Source organism: Malaya genurostris, chromosome 3 (genome assembly GCF_030247185.1).
Source record: "Malaya genurostris strain Urasoe2022 chromosome 3, Malgen_1.1, whole genome shotgun sequence".
NCBI classification, from domain to species: domain Eukaryota; kingdom Metazoa; phylum Arthropoda; class Insecta; order Diptera; family Culicidae; genus Malaya; species Malaya genurostris.
In genome coordinates, this window is record NC_080572.1 from 201,021,008 (window position 1) to 201,047,409 (window position 26,402).

The 26,402-nt window shown below is 41.5% G+C and overlaps 2 protein-coding genes across 3 annotated transcripts in view; one reads left to right on the forward strand and one right to left on the reverse strand.

The window, feature by feature from the left end:
• Positions 1 to 24,660, forward strand: LOC131438041 (mucin-2-like). The gene is made up of 3 exons (XM_058607819.1): positions 1 to 16; positions 7,583 to 7,598; positions 13,929 to 24,660. Exons 1-3 carry the CDS (start codon positions 1 to 3, stop codon positions 21,634 to 21,636), a joined length of 7,740 nt encoding a protein of 2,579 aa, XP_058463802.1. The 3' UTR covers positions 21,637 to 24,660.
• Positions 1 to 26,402, reverse strand: part of LOC131434570 (arginine kinase 1) — a 243,705-nt gene that overhangs the window by 121,603 nt on the left and 95,700 nt on the right. The gene's annotated exons all lie outside the window — the stretch shown is intronic.

The following is a 26,402-nucleotide window of genomic DNA, read 5'->3' on the forward strand; positions in this document are numbered from 1 at the left end:
ATGACAACAACTGAAAGCATCACATCAACAACACCAGAATCAACAACCACAACTGAAAGCATCACTTCAACTACACCAGAATCAACGACAACAACTGAAGGCACAACATCAACAACACCAGAATCAACAACCACAACTGAAAGCATCACTTCAACTACACCAGAATCAACAACTGAAAGCACCACTTCAACAACACCTGAATCAACGACAACAACTGAAGGCACAACATCAACAACACCTGAATCAACAACCACAACTGAAAGCATCACTTCAACTACACCAGAATCAACGACAACAACTGAAGGCACAACATCAACAACTCCAGAATCAACAACCACAACTGAAAGCATCACTTCAACTACACCTGAATCAACGACAACAACTGAAGGCACAACATCAACAACACCTGAATCAACAACCACAACTGAAAGCATCACTTCAACTACACCAGAATCAACAACTGAAAGCACCACTTCAACAACACCTGAATCAACGACAACAACTGAAGGCACAACATCAACAACACCTGAATCAACAACCACAACTGAAAGCATCACTTCAACTACACCAGAATCAACGACAACAACTGAAGGCACAACATCAACAACTCCAGAATCAACAACCACAACTGAAAGCATCACTTCAACTACACCTGAATCAACGACAACAACTGAAGGCACAACATCAACAACTCCAGAATCAACAACCACAACTGAAAGCATCACTTCAACTACACCTGAATCAACGACAACAACTGAAGGCACAACATCAACAACACCTGAATCAACAACCACAACTGAAAGCATCACTTCAACTACACCAGAATCAACAACTGAAAGCACCACTTCAACAACACCTGAATCAACGACAACAACTGAAGGCACAACATCAACAACACCTGAATCAACAACCACAACTGAAAGCATCACTACAACTACACCAGAATCAACGACAACAACTGAAGGCACAACATCAACAACTCCAGAATCAACAACCACAACTGAAAGCATCACTTCAACTACACCTGAATCAACGACAACAACTGAAGGCACAACATCAACAACACCTGAATCAACAACCACAACTGAAAGCATCACTTCAACTACACCAGAATCAACGACAACAACTGAAGGCACAACATCAACAACTCCAGAATCAACAACCACAACTGAAAGCATCACTTCAACTACACCAGAATCAACGACAACAACTGAAGGCACAACATCAACAACTCCAGAATCAACAACCACAACTGAAAGCATCACTTCAACTACACCTGAATCAACGACAACAACTGAAGGCACAACATCAACAACACCTGAATCAACAACCACAACTGAAAGCATCACTTCAACCACACCAGAATCAATGACAACAACTGAAAGCATCACATCAACAACACCAGAATCAACAACCACAACTGAAAGCATCACTTCAACTACACCAGAATCAACGACAACAACTGAAGGCACAACATCAACAACACCAGAATCAACAACCACAACTGAAAGCATCACTTCAACTACACCAGAATCAACAACTGAAAGCACCACTTCAACAACACCTGAATCAACGACAACAACTGAAGGCACAACATCAACAACACCTGAATCAACAACCACAACTGAAAGCATCACTTCAACTACACCAGAATCAACGACAACAACTGAAGGCACAACATCAACAACTCCAGAATCAACAACCACAACTGAAAGCATCACTTCAACTACACCTGAATCAACGACAACAACTGAAGGCACAACATCAACAACACCTGAATCAACAACCACAACTGAAAGCATCACTTCAACTACACCAGAATCAACAACTGAAAGCACCACTTCAACAACACCTGAATCAACGACAACAACTGAAGGCACAACATCAACAACACCTGAATCAACAACCACAACTGAAAGCATCACTTCAACTACACCAGAATCAACGACAACAACTGAAGGCACAACATCAACAACTCCAGAATCAACAACCACAACTGAAAGCATCACTTCAACTACACCAGAATCAACGACAACAACTGAAGGCACAACATCAACAACTCCAGAATCAACAACCACAACTGAAAGCATCACTTCAACTACACCTGAATCAACGACAACAACTGAAGGCACAACATCAACAACACCTGAATCAACAACCACAACTGAAAGCATCACTTCAACTACACCAGAATCAACAACTGAAAGCACCACTTCAACAACACCTGAATCAACGACAACAACTGAAGGCACAACATCAACAACACCTGAATCAACAACCACAACTGAAAGCATCACTTCAACTACACCAGAATCAACGACAACAACTGAAGGCACAACATCAACAACTCCAGAATCAACAACCACAACTGAAAGCATCACTTCAACTACACCTGAATCAACGACAACAACTGAAGGCACAACATCAACAACACCTGAATCAACAACCACAACTGAAAGCATCACTTCAACCACACCAGAATCAACGACAACTGAAGGCACAACATCAACAACACCTGAATCAACAACCACAACTGAAAGCATCACTTCAACTACACCAGAATCAACGACAACAACTGAAGGCACAACATCAACAACACCTGAATCAACAACCACAACTGAAAGCATCACTTCAACCACACCAGAATCAACGACAACAACTGAAAGCATCACATCAACAACACCAGAATCAACAACCACAACTGAAAGCATCACTTCAACTACACCAGAATCAACGACAACAACTGAAGGCACAACATCAACAACACCAGAATCAACAACCACAACTGAAAGCATCACTTCAACTACACCAGAATCAACAACAACTGAAAGCACCACTACAACAACACCTGAATCAACAACCACAACTGATAGCACCACTTCAACAACACCTGAATCAACGACAACAACTGAAGGCACAACATCAACAATACCTGAATCAACAACCACAACTGAAAGCATCACTTCAACTACACCAGAATCAACAACTGAAAGCACCACTACAACAACACCTGAATCAACAACCACAACTGATAGCACCACTTCAACAACACCTGAATCAACGACAACAACTGAAGGCACAACATCAACAACACCTGAATCAACAACCACAACTGAAAGCATCACTTCAACTACACCAGAATCAACGACAACAACTGAAGGCACAACATCAACAACACCTGAATCAACAACCACAACTGCAGGTATCACTTCAACAACATCTGAATCAACGACAACTGAAGGCATCACTTCAACCACACCAGATATAACAACAACAACTGACAGCACCACTTCAACAACACCTGAATCAACGACAACAACTGAAGGCACAACATCAACAACACCTGAATCAACAACCACAACTGAAAGCATCACTTCAACTACACCAGAATCAACGACAACAACTGAAAGCATCACATCAACAACACCAGAATCAACAACCACAACTGAAAGCATCACTTCAACTACACCAGAATCAAAGACAACAACTGAAGGCACAACATCAACAACACCTGAATCAACAACCACAACTGCAGGTATCACTTCAACAACATCTGAATCAACGACAACTGAAGGCATCACTTCAACCACACCAGATATAACAACAACAACTGACAGCACCACTTCAACAACACCTGAATCAACGACAACAACTGAAGGCACAACATCAACAACACCTGAATCAACAACCACAACTGAAATCATCACTTCAACTACACCAGAATCAACGACAACAACTGAAAGCATCACATCAACAACACCAGAATCAACAACCACAACTGAAAGCATCACTTCAACTACACCAGAATCAACGACAACAACTGAACGCACAACATCAACAACACCTGAATCACCAACCACAACTGAAAGCATCACTTCAACTACACCAGAATCAACGACAACAACTGAAAGCATCACATCAACAACACCAGAATCAACAACCACAACTGAAAGCATCACTTCAACCACACCAGAATCAATGACAACAACTGAAAGCATCACATCAACAACACCAGAATCAACAACCACAACTGAAAGCATCACTTCAACTACACCAGAATCAACGACAACAACTGAAGGCACAACATCAACAACACCAGAATCAACAACCACAACTGAAAGCATCACTTCAACTACACCAGAATCAACAACTGAGAGCACCACTTCAACAACACCTGAATCAACGACAACAACTGAAGGCACAACATCAACAACACCTGAATCAACAACCACAACTGAAAGCATCACTTCAACTACACCAGAATCAACGACAACAACTGAAGGCACAACATCAACAACTCCAGAATCAACAACCACAACTGAAAGCATCACTTCAACTACACCTGAATCAACGACAACAACTGAAGGCACAACATCAACAACACCTGAATCAACAACCACAACTGAAAGCATCACTTCAACTACACCAGAATCAACAACTGAAAGCACCACTTCAACAACACCTGAATCAACGACAACAACTGAAGGCACAACATCAACAACACCTGAATCAACAACCACAACTGAAAGCATCACTTCAACTACACCAGAATCAACGACAACAACTGAAGGCACAACATCAACAACTCCAGAATCAACAACCACAACTGAAAGCATCACTTCAACTACACCTGAATCAACGACAACAACTGAAGGCACAACATCAACAACACCTGAATCAACAACCACAACTGAAAGCATCACTTCAACTACACCTGAATCAACGACAACAACTGAAGGCATCACTTCAACATCAATAGAATCAACAACCACAACTGAAAGCATCACTTCAACTACACCAGAATCAACGACAACAACTGAACGCACAACATCAACAACACCTGAATCAACAACCACAACTGAAAGCATCACTTCAACTACACCTGAATCAACGACAACAACTGAAGGCATCACTTCAACATCACTAGAATCAACAACCACAACTGAAAGCATCACTTCAACTACACCAGAATCAACGACAACAACTGAAGGCATCACTTCAACCACAACAGAATCAACAACCACAACTGAAAGCATCACTTCAACTACACCTGAATCAACGACAACTACTGAAGGCACAACATCAACAACGCCTGAATCAACAACCACAACTGAAAGCATCACTTCAACTACACCAGAATCAACGACAACAACTGAAGGCACAACATCAACAACACCTGAATCAACAACCACAACTGATAGCACCACTTCAACAACACCTGAATCAACGACAACAACTGAAGGCACAACATCAACAACGCCTGTATCAACAACCACAACTGAAAGCATCACTTCAACTACACCAGAATCAACGACAACAACTGAAAGCATCACTACAACAACACCTGAATCAACAACCACAACTGATAGCACCACTTCAACAACACCTGAATCAACGACAACAACTGAAGGCACAACATCAACAACGCCTGAATCAACAACCACAACTGAAAGCATCACTACAACAACACCAGAATCAACAACCACAACTGATAGCAACACTTCAACAACACCAGAATCAACAACCACAACTGATAGCACCACTTCAACAACACCTGAATCAACGACAACAACTGAAGGCACAACATCAACAACACCTGAATCAACAACCACAACTGATAGCACCACTTCAACAACACCTGAATCAACGACAACAACTGAAGGCACAACATCAACAACGCCTGAATCAACAACCACAACTGAAAGCATCACTTCAACTACACCAGAATCAACGACAACAACTGAAAGCATCACTACAACAACACCTGAATCAACAACCACAACTGATAGCACCACTTCAACAACACCTGAATCAACGACAACAACTGAAGGCACAACATCAACAACGCCTGAATCAACAACCACAACTGAAAGCATCACTTCAACTACACCAGAATCAACGACAACAACTGAAAGCATCACTACAACAACACCTGAATCAACAACCACAACTGAGAGCATCACTTCAACTACACCAGAATCAACGACAACAACTGAAGGCACAACATCAACAACACCTGAGTCAACAACCACAACTGAAAGTATCACTTCAACAACATCTGAATCAACGACAACTGAAGGCATCACTTCAACCACACCAGTTATAACAACAACAACTGATAGCACCACTTCAACAACACCTGAATCAACGACAACAACTGAAGGCACAACATCAACAACACCTGAATCAACAACCACAACTGAAAGCATCACTTCAACTACACCAGAATCAACGACAACAACTGAAGGCACAACATCAACAACACCTGAATCAATAACCACAACTGCAAGTATCACTTCAACAACATCTGAATCAACGACAACTGAAGGCATCACTTCAACCACACCAGATATAACAACAACAACTGATAGCACCACTTCAACAACACCTGAGTCAACGACAACAACTGAAGGAACAACATCAACAATACCTGAATCAACAACCACAACTGAAAGCATCACTTCAACTACACCAGAATCAACGACAACAACTGAAGGCATCACTTTAACAACACAAGAATCAACAACCACTACTGAAAGCATCACTTCAACTACACCAGAATCAACGACAACAACTGAAAGCATCACTACAACAACACCTGAATCAACAACCAAGACTGAAAGCATCACTTCAACAACATCTGAATCAACGACAACTGAAGGCATCACTTCAACCACACCAGATATAACAACAACAACTGATAGCACCACTTCAACAACACCTGAGTCAACGACAACAACTGAAGGAACAACATCAACAATACCTGAATCAACAACCACAACTGAAAGCATCACTTCAACTACACCAGAATCAACGACAACAACTGAAGGCACAACATCAACAACACCTGAATCAAAAACCACAACTGAAAGCATCACTTCAACTACACCAGAATCAACGACAACAACTGAAAGCATCACATCAACAACACCAGAATCAACAACCACAACTGAAAGCATCACTTCAACTACACCAGAATCAACGACAACAACTGAAGGCACAACATCAACAACACCTGAATCAACAACCACAACTGAAAGCATCACTTCAACTACACCAGAATCAACGACAACAACTGAAGGCACAACATCAACAACACCTGAATCAACAACCACAACTGAAAGCATCACTTCAACCACACCAGAATCAACGACAACAACTGAAGGCACAACATCAACAACACCTGAATCAACAACCACAACTGAAAGCATCACTTCAACCACACCAGAATCAACGACAACAACTGAAGGCACAACATCAACAACACCTGAATCAACAACCACAACTGAAAGTATCACTTCAACAACATCTGAATCAACGACAACTGAAGACATCACTTCAACCACACCAGATATAACAGCAACAACTGATGGCACCACTTCAACAACACCTGAATCAACGACAACAACTGAAGGCACAACATCAACAACACCAGAATCATCAACCACAACTGAAAGCATCACTTCAACTACACCAGAATCAACGACAACAACTGAAAGCATCACATCAACAACACCAGAATCAACAACCACAACTGAAAGCATCACTTCAACTATACCTGAATCAACGACAACAACTGAAGGCACAACATCAACAACGCCTGAATCAATAACCACAACTGCAAGTATCACTTCAACAACATCTGAATCAACGACAACTGAAGGCATCACTTCAACCACACCAGATATAACAACAACAACTGATAGCACCACTTCAACAACACCTGAGTCAACGACAACAACTGAAGGAACAACATCAACAATACCTGAATCAACAACCACAACTGAAAGCATCACTTCAACTACACCAGAATCAACGACAACAACTGAAGGCATCACTTCAACAACACAAGAATCAACAACCACTACTAAAAGCATCACTTCAACTACACCAGAATCAACGACAACAACTGAAAGCATCACTACAACAACACCTGAATCAACAACCAAGACTGAAAGCATCACTTCAACAACACCAGAATCAACGACAACAACTGAAGGTATCACTTCTACCACAACAGATTCAACAACCACAACTGAAAGCATCACTTCAACAACATCTGAATCAACGACAACTGAAGGCATCCATTCAACAACATCTGAATCAACGACAACAACTGAAGGCATCACTTCAACCACACCAGAATCAACAACCACAACTGAAACCATCACTTCAACTACACCTGAATCAACGACAACAACTGAAGGCACAACATCAACAACACCTGAATCAACAACCACAACTGAAAGTATCACTTCAACAACATCTGAATCAACGACAACTGAAGACATCACTTCAACCACACCAGATATAACAGCAACAACTGATGGCACCACTTCAACAACACCTGAATCAACAACAACAACTGAAGGCACAACATCAACAACACCAGAATCATCAACCACAACTGAAAGCATCACTTCAACTACACCAGAATCAACGACAACAACTGAAAGCATCACTTCAACCACAACAGAATCAACAACCACAACTGAAAGCATCACTTCAACTACACCAGAATCAACGACAACAACTGAAGGCACAACATCAACAACACCTGAATCAAAAACCACAACTGAAAGCATCACTTCAACTACACCAGAATCAACGACAACAACTGAAAGCATCACATCAACAACACCAGAATCAACAACCACAACTGAAAGCATCACTTCAACTACACCAGAATCAACGACAACAACTGAAGGCACAACATCAACAACACCTGAATCAACAACCACAACTGAAAGCATCACTTCAACTACACCAGAATCAACGACAACAACTGAAGGCACAACATGAACAACACCTGAATCAACAACCACAACTGAAAGCATCACTTCAACCACACCAGAATCAACGACAACAACTGAAGGCACAACATCAACAACACCTGAATCAACAACCACAACTGAAAGCATCACTTCAACCACACCAGAATCAACGACAACAACTGAAGGCACAACATCAACAACACCTGAATCAACAACCACAACTGAAAGTATCACTTCAACAACATCTGAATCAACGACAACTGAAGACATCACTTCAACCACACCAGATATAACAGCAACAACTGATGGCACCACTTCAACAACACCTGAATCAACGACAACAACTGAAGGCACAACATCAACAACACCAGAATCATCAACCACAACTGAAAGCATCACTTCAACTACACCAGAATCAACGACAACAACTGAAAGCATCACATCAACAACACCAGAATCAACAACCACAACTGATAGCACCACTTCAACAACAATTGAATCAACGACAACAACTGAAGGCACAACATCAACAACACCTGAATCAACAACCACAACTGAAAGCATCACTACAACAACACCTGAATCAACAACCACAACTGATAGCACCACTTCTACAACACCTGGATCAACGACAACAACTGAAGGCACCACTTCAACTACACCTGAATCAACGACAACAATTGAAAGCATCACTACAACAACACCTGAATCAACAATCACAACTGATAGCACCACTTCAACTACACCTGAATCAACGACAACAACTGAAGGCACAACATCAACAACGCCTGAATCAACAACCACAACTGAAAGCATCACTGCAACAACACCTGAATCAATAACCACAACTGAAGGCACCACTTCAACTACACCTGAATCCACGACAACAACTGAAAGCATCACTACAACAACACCTGAATCAACAACCACAACTGATAGCACCACTTCAACAACACCTGGATCAACGACAACAACTAAAGGCACCACTTCAACTACACCTGAATCCACGACAACAACTGAAAGCATCACTACAACAACACCTGAATCAACAACCACAACTGATAGCACCACTTCAACAGCACCTGAATCAACGACAACAACTGAAGGCACAACATCAATAACGCCTGAATCAACAACCACAACTGAAAGCATCACTTCAACAACACCTGAATCAACAACCACAACTGAAAGCATCACTTCAACTACACCTGAATCAACGACAACAACTGAAAGCACAACATCAATAACGCGTGAATCAACAACCACAACTGAAAGCATCACTTCAACAACACCTGAATCAACAACCACAACTGATAGCACCACTTCAACAACACCTGAATCAACGACAACAACTGAAGGCACAACATCAATAACGCCTGAATCAACAACCACAACTGAAAGCATCACTTCAACAACACCTGAATCAACAACCACAACTGATAGCACCACTTCAACAACACCTGGATCAACGACAACAACTGAAGGCACCACTTCAGCTACACCTGAATCAACGACAACAACTGAAAGCATCACTACAACAACACCTGAATCAACAATCACAACTGATAGCACCACTTCAACTACACCTGAATCAACGACAACAACTGAAGGCACAACATCAACAACGCCTGAATCAACAACCACAACTGAAAGCATCACTGCAACAACACCTGAATCAATAACCACAACTGAAGGCACCACTTCAATTACACCTGAATCCACGACAACAACTGAAAGCATCACTACAACAACACCTGAATCAACAACCACAACTGATAGCACCACTTCAACAACACCTGGATCAACGACAACAACTGAAGGCACCACTTCAACAACACCTGAATCAACGACAACAACTGAAGGCACAACATCAATAACGCCTGAATCAACAACCACAACTGAAAGCATCACTTCAACAACACCTGAATCAACAACCACAACTGATAGCACCACTTCAACAACACCTGAATCAACGACAACAACTGAAGGCACAACATCAATAACGCCTGAATCAACAACCACAACTGAAAGCATCACTTCAACAACACCTGAATCAACAACCACAACTGATAGCACCACTTCAACAACACCTGGATCAACGACAACAACTGAAGGCACCACTTCAACTACACCTGAATCCACGACAACAACTGAAAGCATCACTACAACAACACCTGAATCAACAACCACAACTGATAGCACCACTTCAACAACACCTGGATCAACGACAACAACTGAAGGCACCACTTCAACTACACCTGAATCCACGACAACAACTGAAAACATCACTACAACAACACCTGAATCAACAACCACAACTGATAGCACCACTTCAACAACACCTGAATCAACGACAACAACTGAAGGCACAACATCAACAACACCTGAATCAACAACCACAACTGAAAGCATCACTTCAACTACACCAGAATCAACGACAACAACTGAAGGCACAACATCAACAACACCTGAATCAATAACCACAACTGCATGTATCACTTCAACAACATCTAAATCAACAACAACTGAAGTCATCACTTCAACCACACCAGATATAACAACAACAACTGATAGCACCACTTCAACAACACCTGAGTCAACGACAACAACTGAAGGAACAACATCAACAACACCTGAATCAACAACCACAACTGAAAGCATCACTTCAACTACACCAGAATCAACGACAACAACTGAAGGCATCACTTCAACAACACAAGAATCAACAACCACAACTGAAAGCATCACTTCAACTACACCAGAATCAACGACAACAACTGAAGGTACAACATCAACAAGACCAGAATCAACAACCACAACTGAAAGCATCACTTCAACAACATCTGAATCAACAACAACTGAAGGCATCACTTCAACCACACCAGATATAACAACAACAACTAATAGCACCACTTCAACAACACCTGAATCAACGACAACAACTGAAGGCACAACATCAACAACACCTGAATCAACAACCACAACTGAAAGCATCACTTCAACCACACCAGAATCAACGACAACAACTGAAAGCATCACAACAACAACACCAGAATCAACAACCACAACTGAAAGCATCACTTCAACTACACCAGAATCAACGACAACAACTGAAGGCACAACATCAACAACACCAGAATCAACAACCACAACTGAAAGCATCACTTCAACTACACCAGAATCAACAACAACTGAAAGCACCACTACAACAACACCTGAATCAACAACCACAAATGATAGCACCACTTCAACAACACCTGAATCAACGACAACAACTGAAGGCACAACATCAACAACACCTGAATCAACAACCACAACTGAAAGCATCAATTCAACTACACCAGAATCAACGACAACAACTGAAGGCACAACATCAACAACACCAGAATCAACAACCACAACTGAAAGCATCACTTCAACTACACCTGAATCAACGACAACAACTGAAGGCACAACATCAACAACACCTGAATCAACAACCACAACTGAAAGCATCACTTCACCTACACCAGAATCAACGACAACAACTGAAGGCATCACTTCAACATCAATAGAATCAACAACCACAACTGAAAGCATCACTTCAACTACACCAGAATCAACGACAACAACTGAACGCACAACATCAACAACACCTGAATCAACAACCACAACTGAAAGCATCACTTCAACTACACCAGAATCAACGACAACAACTGAAGGCACAACATCAACAACACCAGAATCAACAACCACAACTGAAAGCATCACTTCAACTACACCTGAATCAACGACAACAACTGAAGGCATCACTTCAACATCACTAGAATCAACAACCACAACTGAAAGCATCACTTCAACTACACCAGAATCAACGACAACAACTGAAGGCATCACTTCAACCACAACAGAATCAACAACCACAACTGAAAGCATCACTTCAACTACACCTGAATCAACGACAACAACTGAAGGCACAACATCAACAACACCTGAATCAACAACCACAACTGAAAGCATCAATTCAACTACACCAGAATCAACGACAACAACTGAAGGCACAACATCAACAACACCAGAATCAACAACCACAACTGAAAGCATCACTTCAACTACACCTGAATCAACGACAACAACTGAAGGCACAACATCAACAACACCTGAATCAACAACCACAACTGAAAGCATCACTTCACCTACACCAGAATCAACGACAACAACTGAAGGCATCACTTCAACATCAATAGAATCAACAACCACAACTGAAAGCATCACTTCAACTACACCAGAATCAACGACAACAACTGAACGCACAACATCAACAACACCTGAATCAACAACCACAACTGAAAGCATCACTTCAACTACACCAGAATCAACGACAACAACTGAAGGCACAACATCAACAACACCAGAATCAACAACCACAACTGAAAGCATCACTTCAACTACACCTGAATCAACGACAACAACTGAAGGCATCACTTCAACATCACTAGAATCAACAACCACAACTGAAAGCATCACTTCAACTACACCAGAATCAACGACAACAACTGAAGGCATCACTTCAACCACAACAGAATCAACAACCACAACTGAAAGCATCACTTCAACTACACCAGAATCAACGACAACAACTGAAGGCATCACTTCAACCACAACAGAATCAACAACCACGACTGAAAGCATCACTTCAACAACAATAGAATCAACGACAACAACTGAACGTATCACTTCAGCCACAACAGAATCAACAACCACAACTGAAAGCATCACTTCAACTACACCAGAATCAACGACAACAACTGAAAGCATCACATCAACAACACCAGAATCAACAACCACAACTGAAAGCATCACTTCAACTACACCTGAATCAACGACAACAACTGAAGGCATCACTTCTACAACACCAGAATCAACAACCACAACTGAAAGCATCACTTCAACTACACCTGAATCAACGACAACAACTGAAGGCACAACATCTACAACGCCTGAATCAACAACCACAACTGAAAGCATCACTACAACAACACCAGAATCAACAACCACAACTGATAGCACCACTTCAACAACACCAGAATCAACAACCACAACTGATAGCACCACTTCAACAACACCTGAATCAACGACAACAACTGAAGGCACAACATCAACAACACCTTAATCAACAACCACAACTGATAGCACCACTTCAACAACACCTGAATCAACGACAACAACTGAAGGCACAACATCAACAACGCCTGAATCAACAACCACAACTGAAAGCATCACTTCAACTACACCAGAATCAACGACAACAACTGAAAGCATCACTACAACAACACCTGAATCAACAACCACAACTGATAGCACCACTTCAACAACACCTGAATCAACGACAACAACTGAAGGCACAACATCAATAACGCCTGAATCAACAACCACAACTGAAAGCATCACTTCAACTACACCAGAATCAACGACAACAACTGAAAGCATCACTACAACAACACCTGAATCAACAACCACAACTGAAAGCATCACTTCAACTACACCAGAATCAACGACAACAACTGAAGGCATCACTTCAACATCAATAGAATCAACAACCACAACTGAAAGCATCACTTCAACTACACCAGAATCAACGACAACTGAAGGCATCACTTCAACCACACCAGATATAACAACAACAACTGATAGCACCACTTCAACAACACCTGAATCAACGACAACAACTGAAGGCACAACATCAACAACACCTGAATCAACAACCACAACTGAAAGCATCACTTCAACTACACCAGAATCAACGACAACAACTGAAGGCACAACATCAACAACACCTGAATCAATAACCACAACTGCAAGTATCACTTCAACAACATCTGAATCAACGACAACTGAAGGCATCACTTCAACCACACCAGATATAACAACAACAACTGATAGCACCACTTCAACAACACCTGAGTCAACGACAACAACTGAAGGAACAACATCAACAATACCTGAATCAACAACCACAACTGAAAGCATCACTTCAACTACACCAGAATCAACGACAACAACTGAAGGCATCACTTCAACAACACAAGAATCAACAACCACAACTGAAAGCATCACTTCAACTACACCAGAATCAACGACAACAACTGAAGGCATCACTTCAACCACAACAAAATCAACAACCACAACTGAAAGCATCACTTCAACTATACCTGAATCAACGACCACAACTGAAGGCACAACATCAACAACGCCTGAATCAACAACCACAACTGAAAGCATCACTTCAACTACACCAGAATCAACGACAACAACTGAAAGCATCACTACAACAACACCTGAATCAACAACCAAGACTGAAAGCATCACTTCAACAACACCAGAATCAACGACAACAACTGAAGGTATCACTTCTACCACAACAGATTCAACAACCACAACTGAAAGCATCACTTCAACAACATCTGAATCAACGACAACTGAAGGCATCCATTCAACAACATCTGAATCAACAACAACAACTGAAGGCATCACTTCAACCACACCAGAATCAACAACCACAACTGAAAGCATCACTTCAACTACACCTGAATCAACGACAACAACTGAAGGCATCACTTCAACCACACCAGATATAACAACAACAACTGATGGCACCACTTCAACAACACCTGAATCAACGACAACAACTGAAGGCACAGCATCAACAACACCAGAATCATCAACCACAACTGAAAGCATCACTTCAACTACACCTGAATCAACGACAACTGAAGGCACCACTACAACAACACCTGAATCAACAACCACAACTGATAGCACCACTTCAACAACACCTGAATCAACGACAACAACTGAAGGCACAACATCAATAACGCCTGAATCAACAACCACAACTGAAAGCATCACTTCAACTACACCAGAATCAACGACAACAACTGAAAGCATCACTACAACAACACCTGAATCAACAACCACAACTGAAAGTATCACTTCAACAACATCTGAATCAACGACAACTGGAAGCATCACTTCAACCACACCAGATATAACAACAACAACTGATAGCACCACTTCAACAACACCTGAATCAACGACAACAACTGAAGGCACAACATCAACAACACCTGAATCAACAACCACAACTGAAAGCATCACTTCAACTACACCAGAATCAACGACAACAACTGAAGGCATCACTTCAACAACACCAGAATCAACAACCACAACTGAAGGCATCACTACAACAACCCCTGAATCAACGACAACAACTGAAAGCATCACTTCAACAACAACTGGATCAACGACAACAACTGAAAGCATCACTTCAACTACACCAGAATCAACGACAACAACTGAAGGCACAACATCAACAACACCAGAATCAACAACCACAACTGAAAGCATCACTACACCTGAATCAACGACAACAACTGAAGGCACAACATCAACAACACCTGAATCAACAACCACAACTGAAAGCATCGCTACAACAACCCCTGAATCAACGACAACAACTGAAGGTATCACTTCAACCACAACAGAATCAACAACCACAACTGAAAGCATCACTTCAACTACACCAGAATCAACGACAACAACTGAAGGCATCACTTCAACAACACCAGAATCAACAACCACAACTGAAAGCATCACTTCAACTACACCTGAATCAACAACCACAACTGCAAGGATCACTTCAACAACACCTGAATCAACGACAACTGAAGGCATCACTTCAACTACACCAGAATCAACGACAACAACTGAAGGCATCACTTCAACAACACCAGAATCAACAACCACAACTGAAAGCATCACTTCAACTACACCTGAATCAACGACAACAACTGAAGGCACAACATCAACAACGCCTGAATCAACAACCACAACTGAAAGCATCACTTCAACAACACCTGAATCAACGAAAACAACTGAAATTATCACTTCAACCACAACAGAATCAACAACCACAACTGAAAGCATCACTTCAACTACACCTGAATCAACGACAACTACTGAAGGCACAACATCAACAACGCCTGAATCAACAACCACAACTGAAAGCATCACTTCAACAACATCTGAATCAACGACAACTGAAGGCATCACATCAACTACACCAGAATCAACGACAACAACTGAAGGCACAACATCAACAACGCCTGAATCAACAACCACAACTGAAAGCATCACTTCAACTACACCAGAATCACCGACAACAGCTGAAGTAATCACTTCAACTACACCTGAATCAACGAAAACAACTGCAGGCATCACTTCAACTACACCAGAATCAACAACCACAACTGAAAGCATCACTTCAACTACACCTGAATCAACAACCACAACTGATAGCACCACTTCAACAACACCTGAATCAACAACCACAACTGAAAGCATCACTACAACAACACCTGAATCAACAACCACAACTGAAAGCATCACCACAACAACACCTGAATCAACAACCACAACTGATAGCACCACTTCAACAACACCTGAATCAACGACAACTGAAGGCATCACATCAACTACACCTGAATCAACGACAACAACTGAAGGCACAACATCAACAACGCCTGAATCAACAACCACAACTGAAAGCATCACTTCAACAACATCTGAATCAACGACAACTGAAGGCATCACATCAACTACACCTGAATCAACGACAACAACTGAAGGCACAACATCAACAACGCCTGAATCAACAACCACAACTGAAGGCACAACATCAACAACGCCTGAATCAACAACCACAACTGAAAGCATCACTTCAACTACACCAGAATCAACGACAACAACTGAAAGCATCACTACAACAACACCTGAATCAACAACCAAGACTGAAAGCATCACTTCAACAACACCAGAATCAACGACAACAACTGAAGGTATCACTTCTACCACAACAGATTCAACAACCACAACTGAAAGCATCACTACAACAACACCTGAATCAACAACCACAACTGAAAGCATCACCACAACAACACCTGAATCAACAACCACAACTGATAGCACCACTTCAACAACACCTGAATCAACGACAACTGAAGGCATCACATCAACTACACCTGAATCAACGACAACAACTGAAGGCACAACATCAACAACGCCTGAATCAACAACCACAACTGAAAGCATCACTTCAACAACATCTGAATCAACGACAACTGAAGGCATCACATCAACTACACCTGAATCAACGACAACAACTGAAGGCACAACATCAACAACGCCTGAATCAACGACCACAACTGAAGGCACAACATCAACAACGCCTGAATCAACAACCACAACTGAAAGCATCACTTCAACTACACCAGAATCAACGACAACAACTGAAAGCATCACTACAACAACACCTGAATCAACAACCAAGACTGAAAGCATCACTTCAACAACACCAGAATCAACGACAACAACTGAAGGTATCACTTCTACCACAACAGATTCAACAACCACAACTGAAAGCATCACTTCAACAACATCTGAATCAACGACAACTGAAGGCATCCATTCAACAACATCTGAATCAACAACAACAACTGAAGGCATCACTTCAACCACACCAGAATCAACAACCACAACTGAAAGCATCACTTCAACTACACCTGAATCAACGACAACAACTGAAGGCATCACTTCAACCACACCAGATATAACAACAACAACTGATGGCACCACTTCAACAACACCTGAATCAACGACAACAACTGAAGGCACAGCATCAACAACACCAGAATCATCAACCACAACTGAAAGCATCACTTCAACTACACCTGAATCAACGACAACTGAAGGCACCACTACAACAACACCTGAATCAACAACCACAACTGATAGCACCACTTCAACAACACCTGAATCAACGACAACAACTGAAGGCACAACATCAATAACGCCTGAATCAACAACCACAACTGAAAGCATCACTTCAACTACACCAGAATCAACGACAACAACTGAAAGCATCACTACAACAACACCTGAATCAACAACCACAACTGAAAGTATCACTTCAACAACATCTGAATCAACGACAACTGGAAGCATCACTTCAACCACACCAGATATAACAACAACAACTGATAGCACCACTTCAACAACACCTGAATCAACGACAACAACTGAAGGCACAACATCAACAACACCTGAATCAACAACCACAACTGAAAGCATCACTTCAACTACACCAGAATCAACGACAACAACTGAAGGCATCACTTCAACAACACCAGAATCAACAACCACAACTGAAGGCATCACTACAACAACCCCTGAATCAACGACAACAACTGAAAGCATCACTTCAACAACAACTGGATCAACGACAACAACTGAAAGCATCACTTCAACTACACCAGAATCAACGACAACAACTGAAGGCACAACATCAACAACACCAGAATCAACAACCACAACTGAAAGCATCACTACACCTGAATCAACGACAACAACTGAAGGCACAACATCAACAACACCTGAATCAACAACCACAACTGAAAGCATCGCTACAACAACCCCTGAATCAACGACAACAACTGAAGGTATCACTTCAACCACAACAGAATCAACAACCACAACTGAAAGCATCACTTCAACTACACCAGAATCAACGACAACAACTGAAGGCATCACTTCAACAACACCAGAATCAACAACCACAACTGAAAGCATCACTTCAACTACACCTGAATCAACAACCACAACTGCAAGGATCACTTCAACAACACCTGAATCAACGACAACTGAAGGCATCACTTCAACTACACCAGAATCAACGACAACAACTGAAGGCATCACTTCAACAACACCAGAATCAACAACCACAACTGAAAGCATCACTTCAACTACACCTGAATCAACGACAACAACTGAAGGCACAACATCAACAACGCCTGAATCAACAACCACAACTGAAAGCATCACTTCAACAACACCTGAATCAACGAAAACAACTGAAATTATCACTTCAACCACAACAGAATCAACAACCACAACTGAAAGCATCACTTCAACTACACCTGAATCAACGACAACTACTGAAGGCACAACATCAACAACGCCTGAATCAACAACCACAACTGAAAGCATCACTTCAACAACATCTGAATCAACGACAACTGAAGGCATCACATCAACTACACCAGAATCAACGACAACAACTGAAGGCACAACATCAACAACGCCTGAATCAACAACCACAACTGAAAGCATCACTTCAACTACACCAGAATCACCGACAACAGCTGAAGTAATCACTTCAACTACACCTGAATCAACGAAAACAACTGCAGGCATCACTTCAACTACACCAGAATCAACAACCACAACTGAAAGCATCACTTCAACTACACCTGAATCAACAACCACAACTGATAGCACCACTTCAACAACACCTGAATCAACAACCACAACTGAAAGCATCACTACAACAACACCTGAATCAACAACCACAACTGAAAGCATCACCACAACAACACCTGAATCAACAACCACAACTGATAGCACCACTTCAACAACACCTGAATCAACGACAACTGAAGGCATCACATCAACTACACCTGAATCAACGACAACAACTGAAGGCACAACATCAACAACGCCTGAATCAACAACCACAACTGAAAGCATCACTTCAACAACATCTGAATCAACGACAACTGAAGGCATCACATCAACTACACCTGAATCAACGACAACAACTGAAGGCACAACATCAACAACGCCTGAATCAACAACCACAACTGAAAGCATCACTTCAACAACATCTGAATCAACGACAACTGAAGGCATCACATCAACTACACCAGAATCAACGACAACAACTGAAGGCATCACTTCAACAACACCAGAATCAACAACCACAACTGAAAGCATCACTTCAACTACACCTGAATCAACGACAACAACTGAAGGCACAACATCAACAACGCCTGAATCAACAACCACAACTGAAAGCATCACTTCAACAACACCTGAATCAACGACAACAACTGAAATTATCACTTCAACCACAACAGAATCAACAACCACAACTGAAAGCATCACTTCAACTACACCTGAATCAACGACAACTACTGAAGGCACAACATCAACAACGCCTGAATCAACAACCACAACTGAAAGCATCACTTCAACAACATCTGAATCAACGACAACTGAAGGCATCACATCAACTACACCAGAATCAACGACAACAACTGAAGGCACAACATCAACAACGCCTGAATCAACAACCACAACTGGAAGCATCACTTCAACTACACCAGAATCACCGACAACCGCTGAAGTAATCACTTCAACTACACCTGAATCAACGAAAACAACTGAAGGCATCACTTCAACTACACCAGAATCAACAACCACAACTGAAAGCATCACTACAACAACACCTGAATCAACAATCACAACTGAAAGCATCACCACAACAACACCTGAATCAACAACCACAACTGATAGCACCACTTTAACAACACCTGAATCAACGACAACAACTGAAGGCACCACTTCAACTACACCTGAATCAACGACAACAACTGAAAGCATCACTACAACAACACCAGAATCAACAACCACAACTGAAAGTATCACTTCAACAACATCTGAATCAACGACAACTGAAGGAATCACCTCAACCACAGCAGATATAACAACAACAACTGATAGCATCACTTCAACAACACCTGAATCAACGACAACAATTGAAGGCACAACATCAACAACACCTGAATCAACAACCACAACTGAAAGCATCACTTCAACTACACCAGAATCATCGACAACAACTGAAAGCATCACTACAACAACACCTGAATCAACAACCACAACTGAAAGCATCACTTCAACAATATCTGAATCAACGACAACATAAGGCATCACTTCAACTACACCAGATATAACAACAACAACAACTGATAGCACCACTTCAACAACACCTGAATCAACGACAACTGAAGGCACAACATCAACAACACCTGAATCAACAACCACGACTGAAAGCATCACTTCAACAACATCTGAATCAACGACAACTGAAGGCATCACATCAACTACACCAGAATCAACGACAAAAACTGAAGGCACAACATCAACAACACCTGAATCAACAACCACAACTGAAAGCATCACTTCAACAACATATGAATCAACGACAACTGAAGGAATCACTTCAACCACACCTGAATCAACGACAACAACTGAAGCAATCACTTCAACAAGATCTGAATCAACGACAACAACTGAAGGAATCACTTCAACAACATCTGAATCAACAACCACAACTGAAAGTATCACTTCAACAACATCTGAATCAACGACAACTGAAGGCATCACTTCAACCACTCCAGATATAACAACAACAACTGATAGCACCACTGCAACAACACCTGAATCAACGACAACTGAAGGCACAACATCAACAACACCTGAATCAACAACCACGACTGAAAGCATCACTTCAACAACATCTGAATCAACGACAACTGAAGGCATCACTTCAACTACACCAGAATCAACGACAACAACTGAAGGCACAACATCAACAACACCTGAATCAACAACCACAACTGAAAGCATCACTTCAACGACACCTGAATCAACGACAACAACTGAAGGCACAACATCAACAACGCCTGAATCAACAACCACAACTGATAGCACCACTTCAACAACACCTGAATCAACGACAACAACTGAAGGCACAACATCAACAACGCCTGAATCAACACCCACAACTGAAAGCATCACTTCAACTACACCATTATCAACGACAACAACTGAAAGCATCAATACAACAACACCTGAATCAACAACCACAACTGGAAGTATCACTTCAACAACACCTGAATCAACGACAACTGAAGGCACAACATCAACAACACCTGAATCAACAACCACGACTGAAAGCATCACTTCAACAACATCTGAATCAACGACAACTGAAGGCATCACATCAACTACACCAGAATCAACGACAACAACTGAAGCAATCACTTCAACAAGATCTGAATCAACGACAACATTTGAAGGAATCACTTCAACAACATCTGAATCAACAACCACAACTGAAAGCATCACTTCAACAATACCTGAATCAACGACAACATAAGGCATCACTTCAACTACACCAGATATAACAACAACAACAACTGATAGCACCACTTCAACAACACCTGAATCAACGACAACTGAAGGCACAACATCAACAACACCTGAATCAACAACCACGACTGAAAGCATCACTTCAACAACATCTGAATCAACGACAACTGAAGGCATCACTTCAACCACACCAGATATAACAACAACAACTGATAGCACCACTTCAACAACACCTGAATCAACAACCACAACTGAAAGCATCACTTCAACTACACCAGAATCAACGACAACAACTGAACGCATCACTTCAACAACACCAGAATCAACGACAACAACTGAAGGTATCACTTTAACCACAACAGAATCAACAACCACAACTGAAAGCATCACTTCAACTACACCTGAATCAACAACCACAACTGAAAGCATCACTTCAACTACACCAGAATCAACGACAACAACTGAAGGCACAACATTAACAACACCTGAATCAACAACCACAACTGCAAGTATCACTTCAACAACATCTGAATCAACGACAACTGAAGGCATCACTTCAACCACACCAGATATAACAACAACAACTGATAGCACAACTTCAACAACACCTGAATCAACGACAACAACTGAAGGCACAACATCAACAACACCTGAATCAACAACCACAACTGAAAGCATCACTTCAACTACACCAGAATCAACGACAACAACTGAAGGCATCACTTCAACAACACCAGAATCAACAACCACAACTGAAAGTATCACTTCAACAACATCTGAATCAACGACAACTGAAGGAATCACCTCAACCACAGCAGATATAACAACAACAACTGATAGCATCACTTCAACAACACCTGAATCAACGACAACAATTGAAGGCACAACATCAACAACACCTGAATCAACAACCACAACTGAAAGCATCACTTCAACTACACCAGAATCATCGACAACAACTGAAAGCATCACTACAACAACACCTGAATCAACAACCACAACTAAAAGCATCACTTCAACAACATATGAATCAACGACAACTGAAGGAATCACTTCAACCACACCTGAATCAACGACAACAACTGAAGAAATCACTTCAACAAGATCTGAATCAACGACAACAACTGAAGGAATCACTTCAACAACATCTGAATCAACAACCACAACTGAAAGCATCACTTCAACAATATCTGAATCAACGACAACATAAGGCATCACTTCAACTACACCAGATATAACAACAACTGATAGCATCGCTTCAACAACACCTGAATCAACGACAACAACTGAAGGCACAACATCAACAATACCTGAATCAACAACCACAACTGAAAGCATCACTTCAACTACACCAGAATCATCGACAACAACTGAAGGAATCACTTCAACAACACCAGAATCAACAACCACAACTGAAAGCATCATTTCAACAACATCTGAAACAACGACAATAGAAGGCATCACTTCAACCACACCTGAATCAACGACAACAACTGAAAGCATCACTTCAACAACATCTGAATCAACTACAACAACTGAAGGCACAACATCAACAACACCTGAATCAACAACCACAACTGAAAGCATCACTTCAACTACAACAGAATCATCGACAACAACTGAAGGAATCACTTCAACAACACCAGAATCAACGACAACAACTGAAAGCATCACTACAACAACACCTGAATCAACAACCACAACTGAAAGTATCACTTCAACAACATCTGAATCAACGACAACTGGAAGCATCACTTCAACCACACCAGATATAACAACAACAACTGATAGCACCACTTCAACAACACCTGAATCAACGACAACAACTGAAGGCACAACATCAACAACACCTGAATCAACAACCACAACTGAAAGCATCACTTCAACTACACCAGAATCAACGACAACAACTGAAGGCATCACTTCAACAACACCAGAATCAACAACCACAACTGAAGGCATCACTACAACAACCCCTGAATCAACGACAACAACTGAAAGCATCACTTCAACAACAACTGGATCAACGACAACAACTGAAAGCATCACTTCAACTACACCAGAATCAACGACAACAACTGAAGGCACAACATCAACAACACCAGAATCAACAACCACAACTGAAAGCATCACTACACCTGAATCAACGACAACAACTGAAGGCACAACATCAACAACACCTGAATCAACAACCACAACTGAAAGCATCGCTACAACAACCCCTGAATCAACGACAACAACTGAAGGTATCACTTCAACCACAACAGAATCAACAACCACAACTGAAAGCATCACTTCAACTACACCAGAATCAACGACAACAACTGAAGGCATCACTTCAACAACACCAGAATCAACAACCACAACTTAAGGCATCACTTCAACTACACCTGAATCAACAACCACAACTGCAAGGATCACTTCAACAACACCTGAATCAACGACAACTGAAGGCATCACTTCAACTACACCAGAATCAACGACAACAACTGAAGGCATCACTTCAACAACACCAGAATCAACAACCACAACTGAAAGCATCACTTCAACTACACCTGAATCAACGACAACAACTGAAGGCACAACATCAACAACGCCTGAATCAACAACCACAACTGAAAGCATCACTTCAACAACACCTGAATCAACGAAAACAACTGAAATTATCACTTCAACCACAACAGAATCAACAACCACAACTGAAAGCATCACTTCAACTACACCTGAATCAACGACAACTACTGAAGGCACAACATCAACAACGCCTGAATCAACAACCACAACTGAAAGCATCACTTCAACAACATCTGAATCAACGACAACTGAAGGCATCACATCAACTACACCAGAATCAACGACAACAACTGAAGGCACAACATCAACAACGCCTGAATCAACAACCACAACTGAAAGCATCACTTCAACTACACCAGAATCACCGACAACAGCTGAAGTAATCACTTCAACTACACCTGAATCAACGAAAACAACTGCAGGCATCACTTCAACTACACCAGAATCAACAACCACAACTGAAAGCATCACTTCAACTACACCTGAATCAACAACCACAACTGATAGCACCACTTCAACAACACCTGAATCAACAACCACAACTGAAAGCATCACTACAACAACACCTGAATCAACAACCACAACTGAAAGCATCACCACAACAACACCTGAATCAACAACCACAACTGATAGCACCACTTCAACAACACCTGAATCAACGACAACTGAAGGCATCACATCAACTACACCTGAATCAACGACAACAACTGAAGGCACAACATCAACAACGCCTGAATCAACAACCACAACTGAAAGCATCACTTCAACAACATCTGAATCAACGACAACTGAAGGCATCACATCAACTACACCTGAATCAACGACAACAACTGAAGGCACAACATCAACAACGCCTGAATCAACAACCACAACTGAAAGCATCACTTCAACAACATCTGAATCAACGACAACTGAAGGCATCACATCAACTTCACCAGAATCAACGACAACAACTGAAGGCAT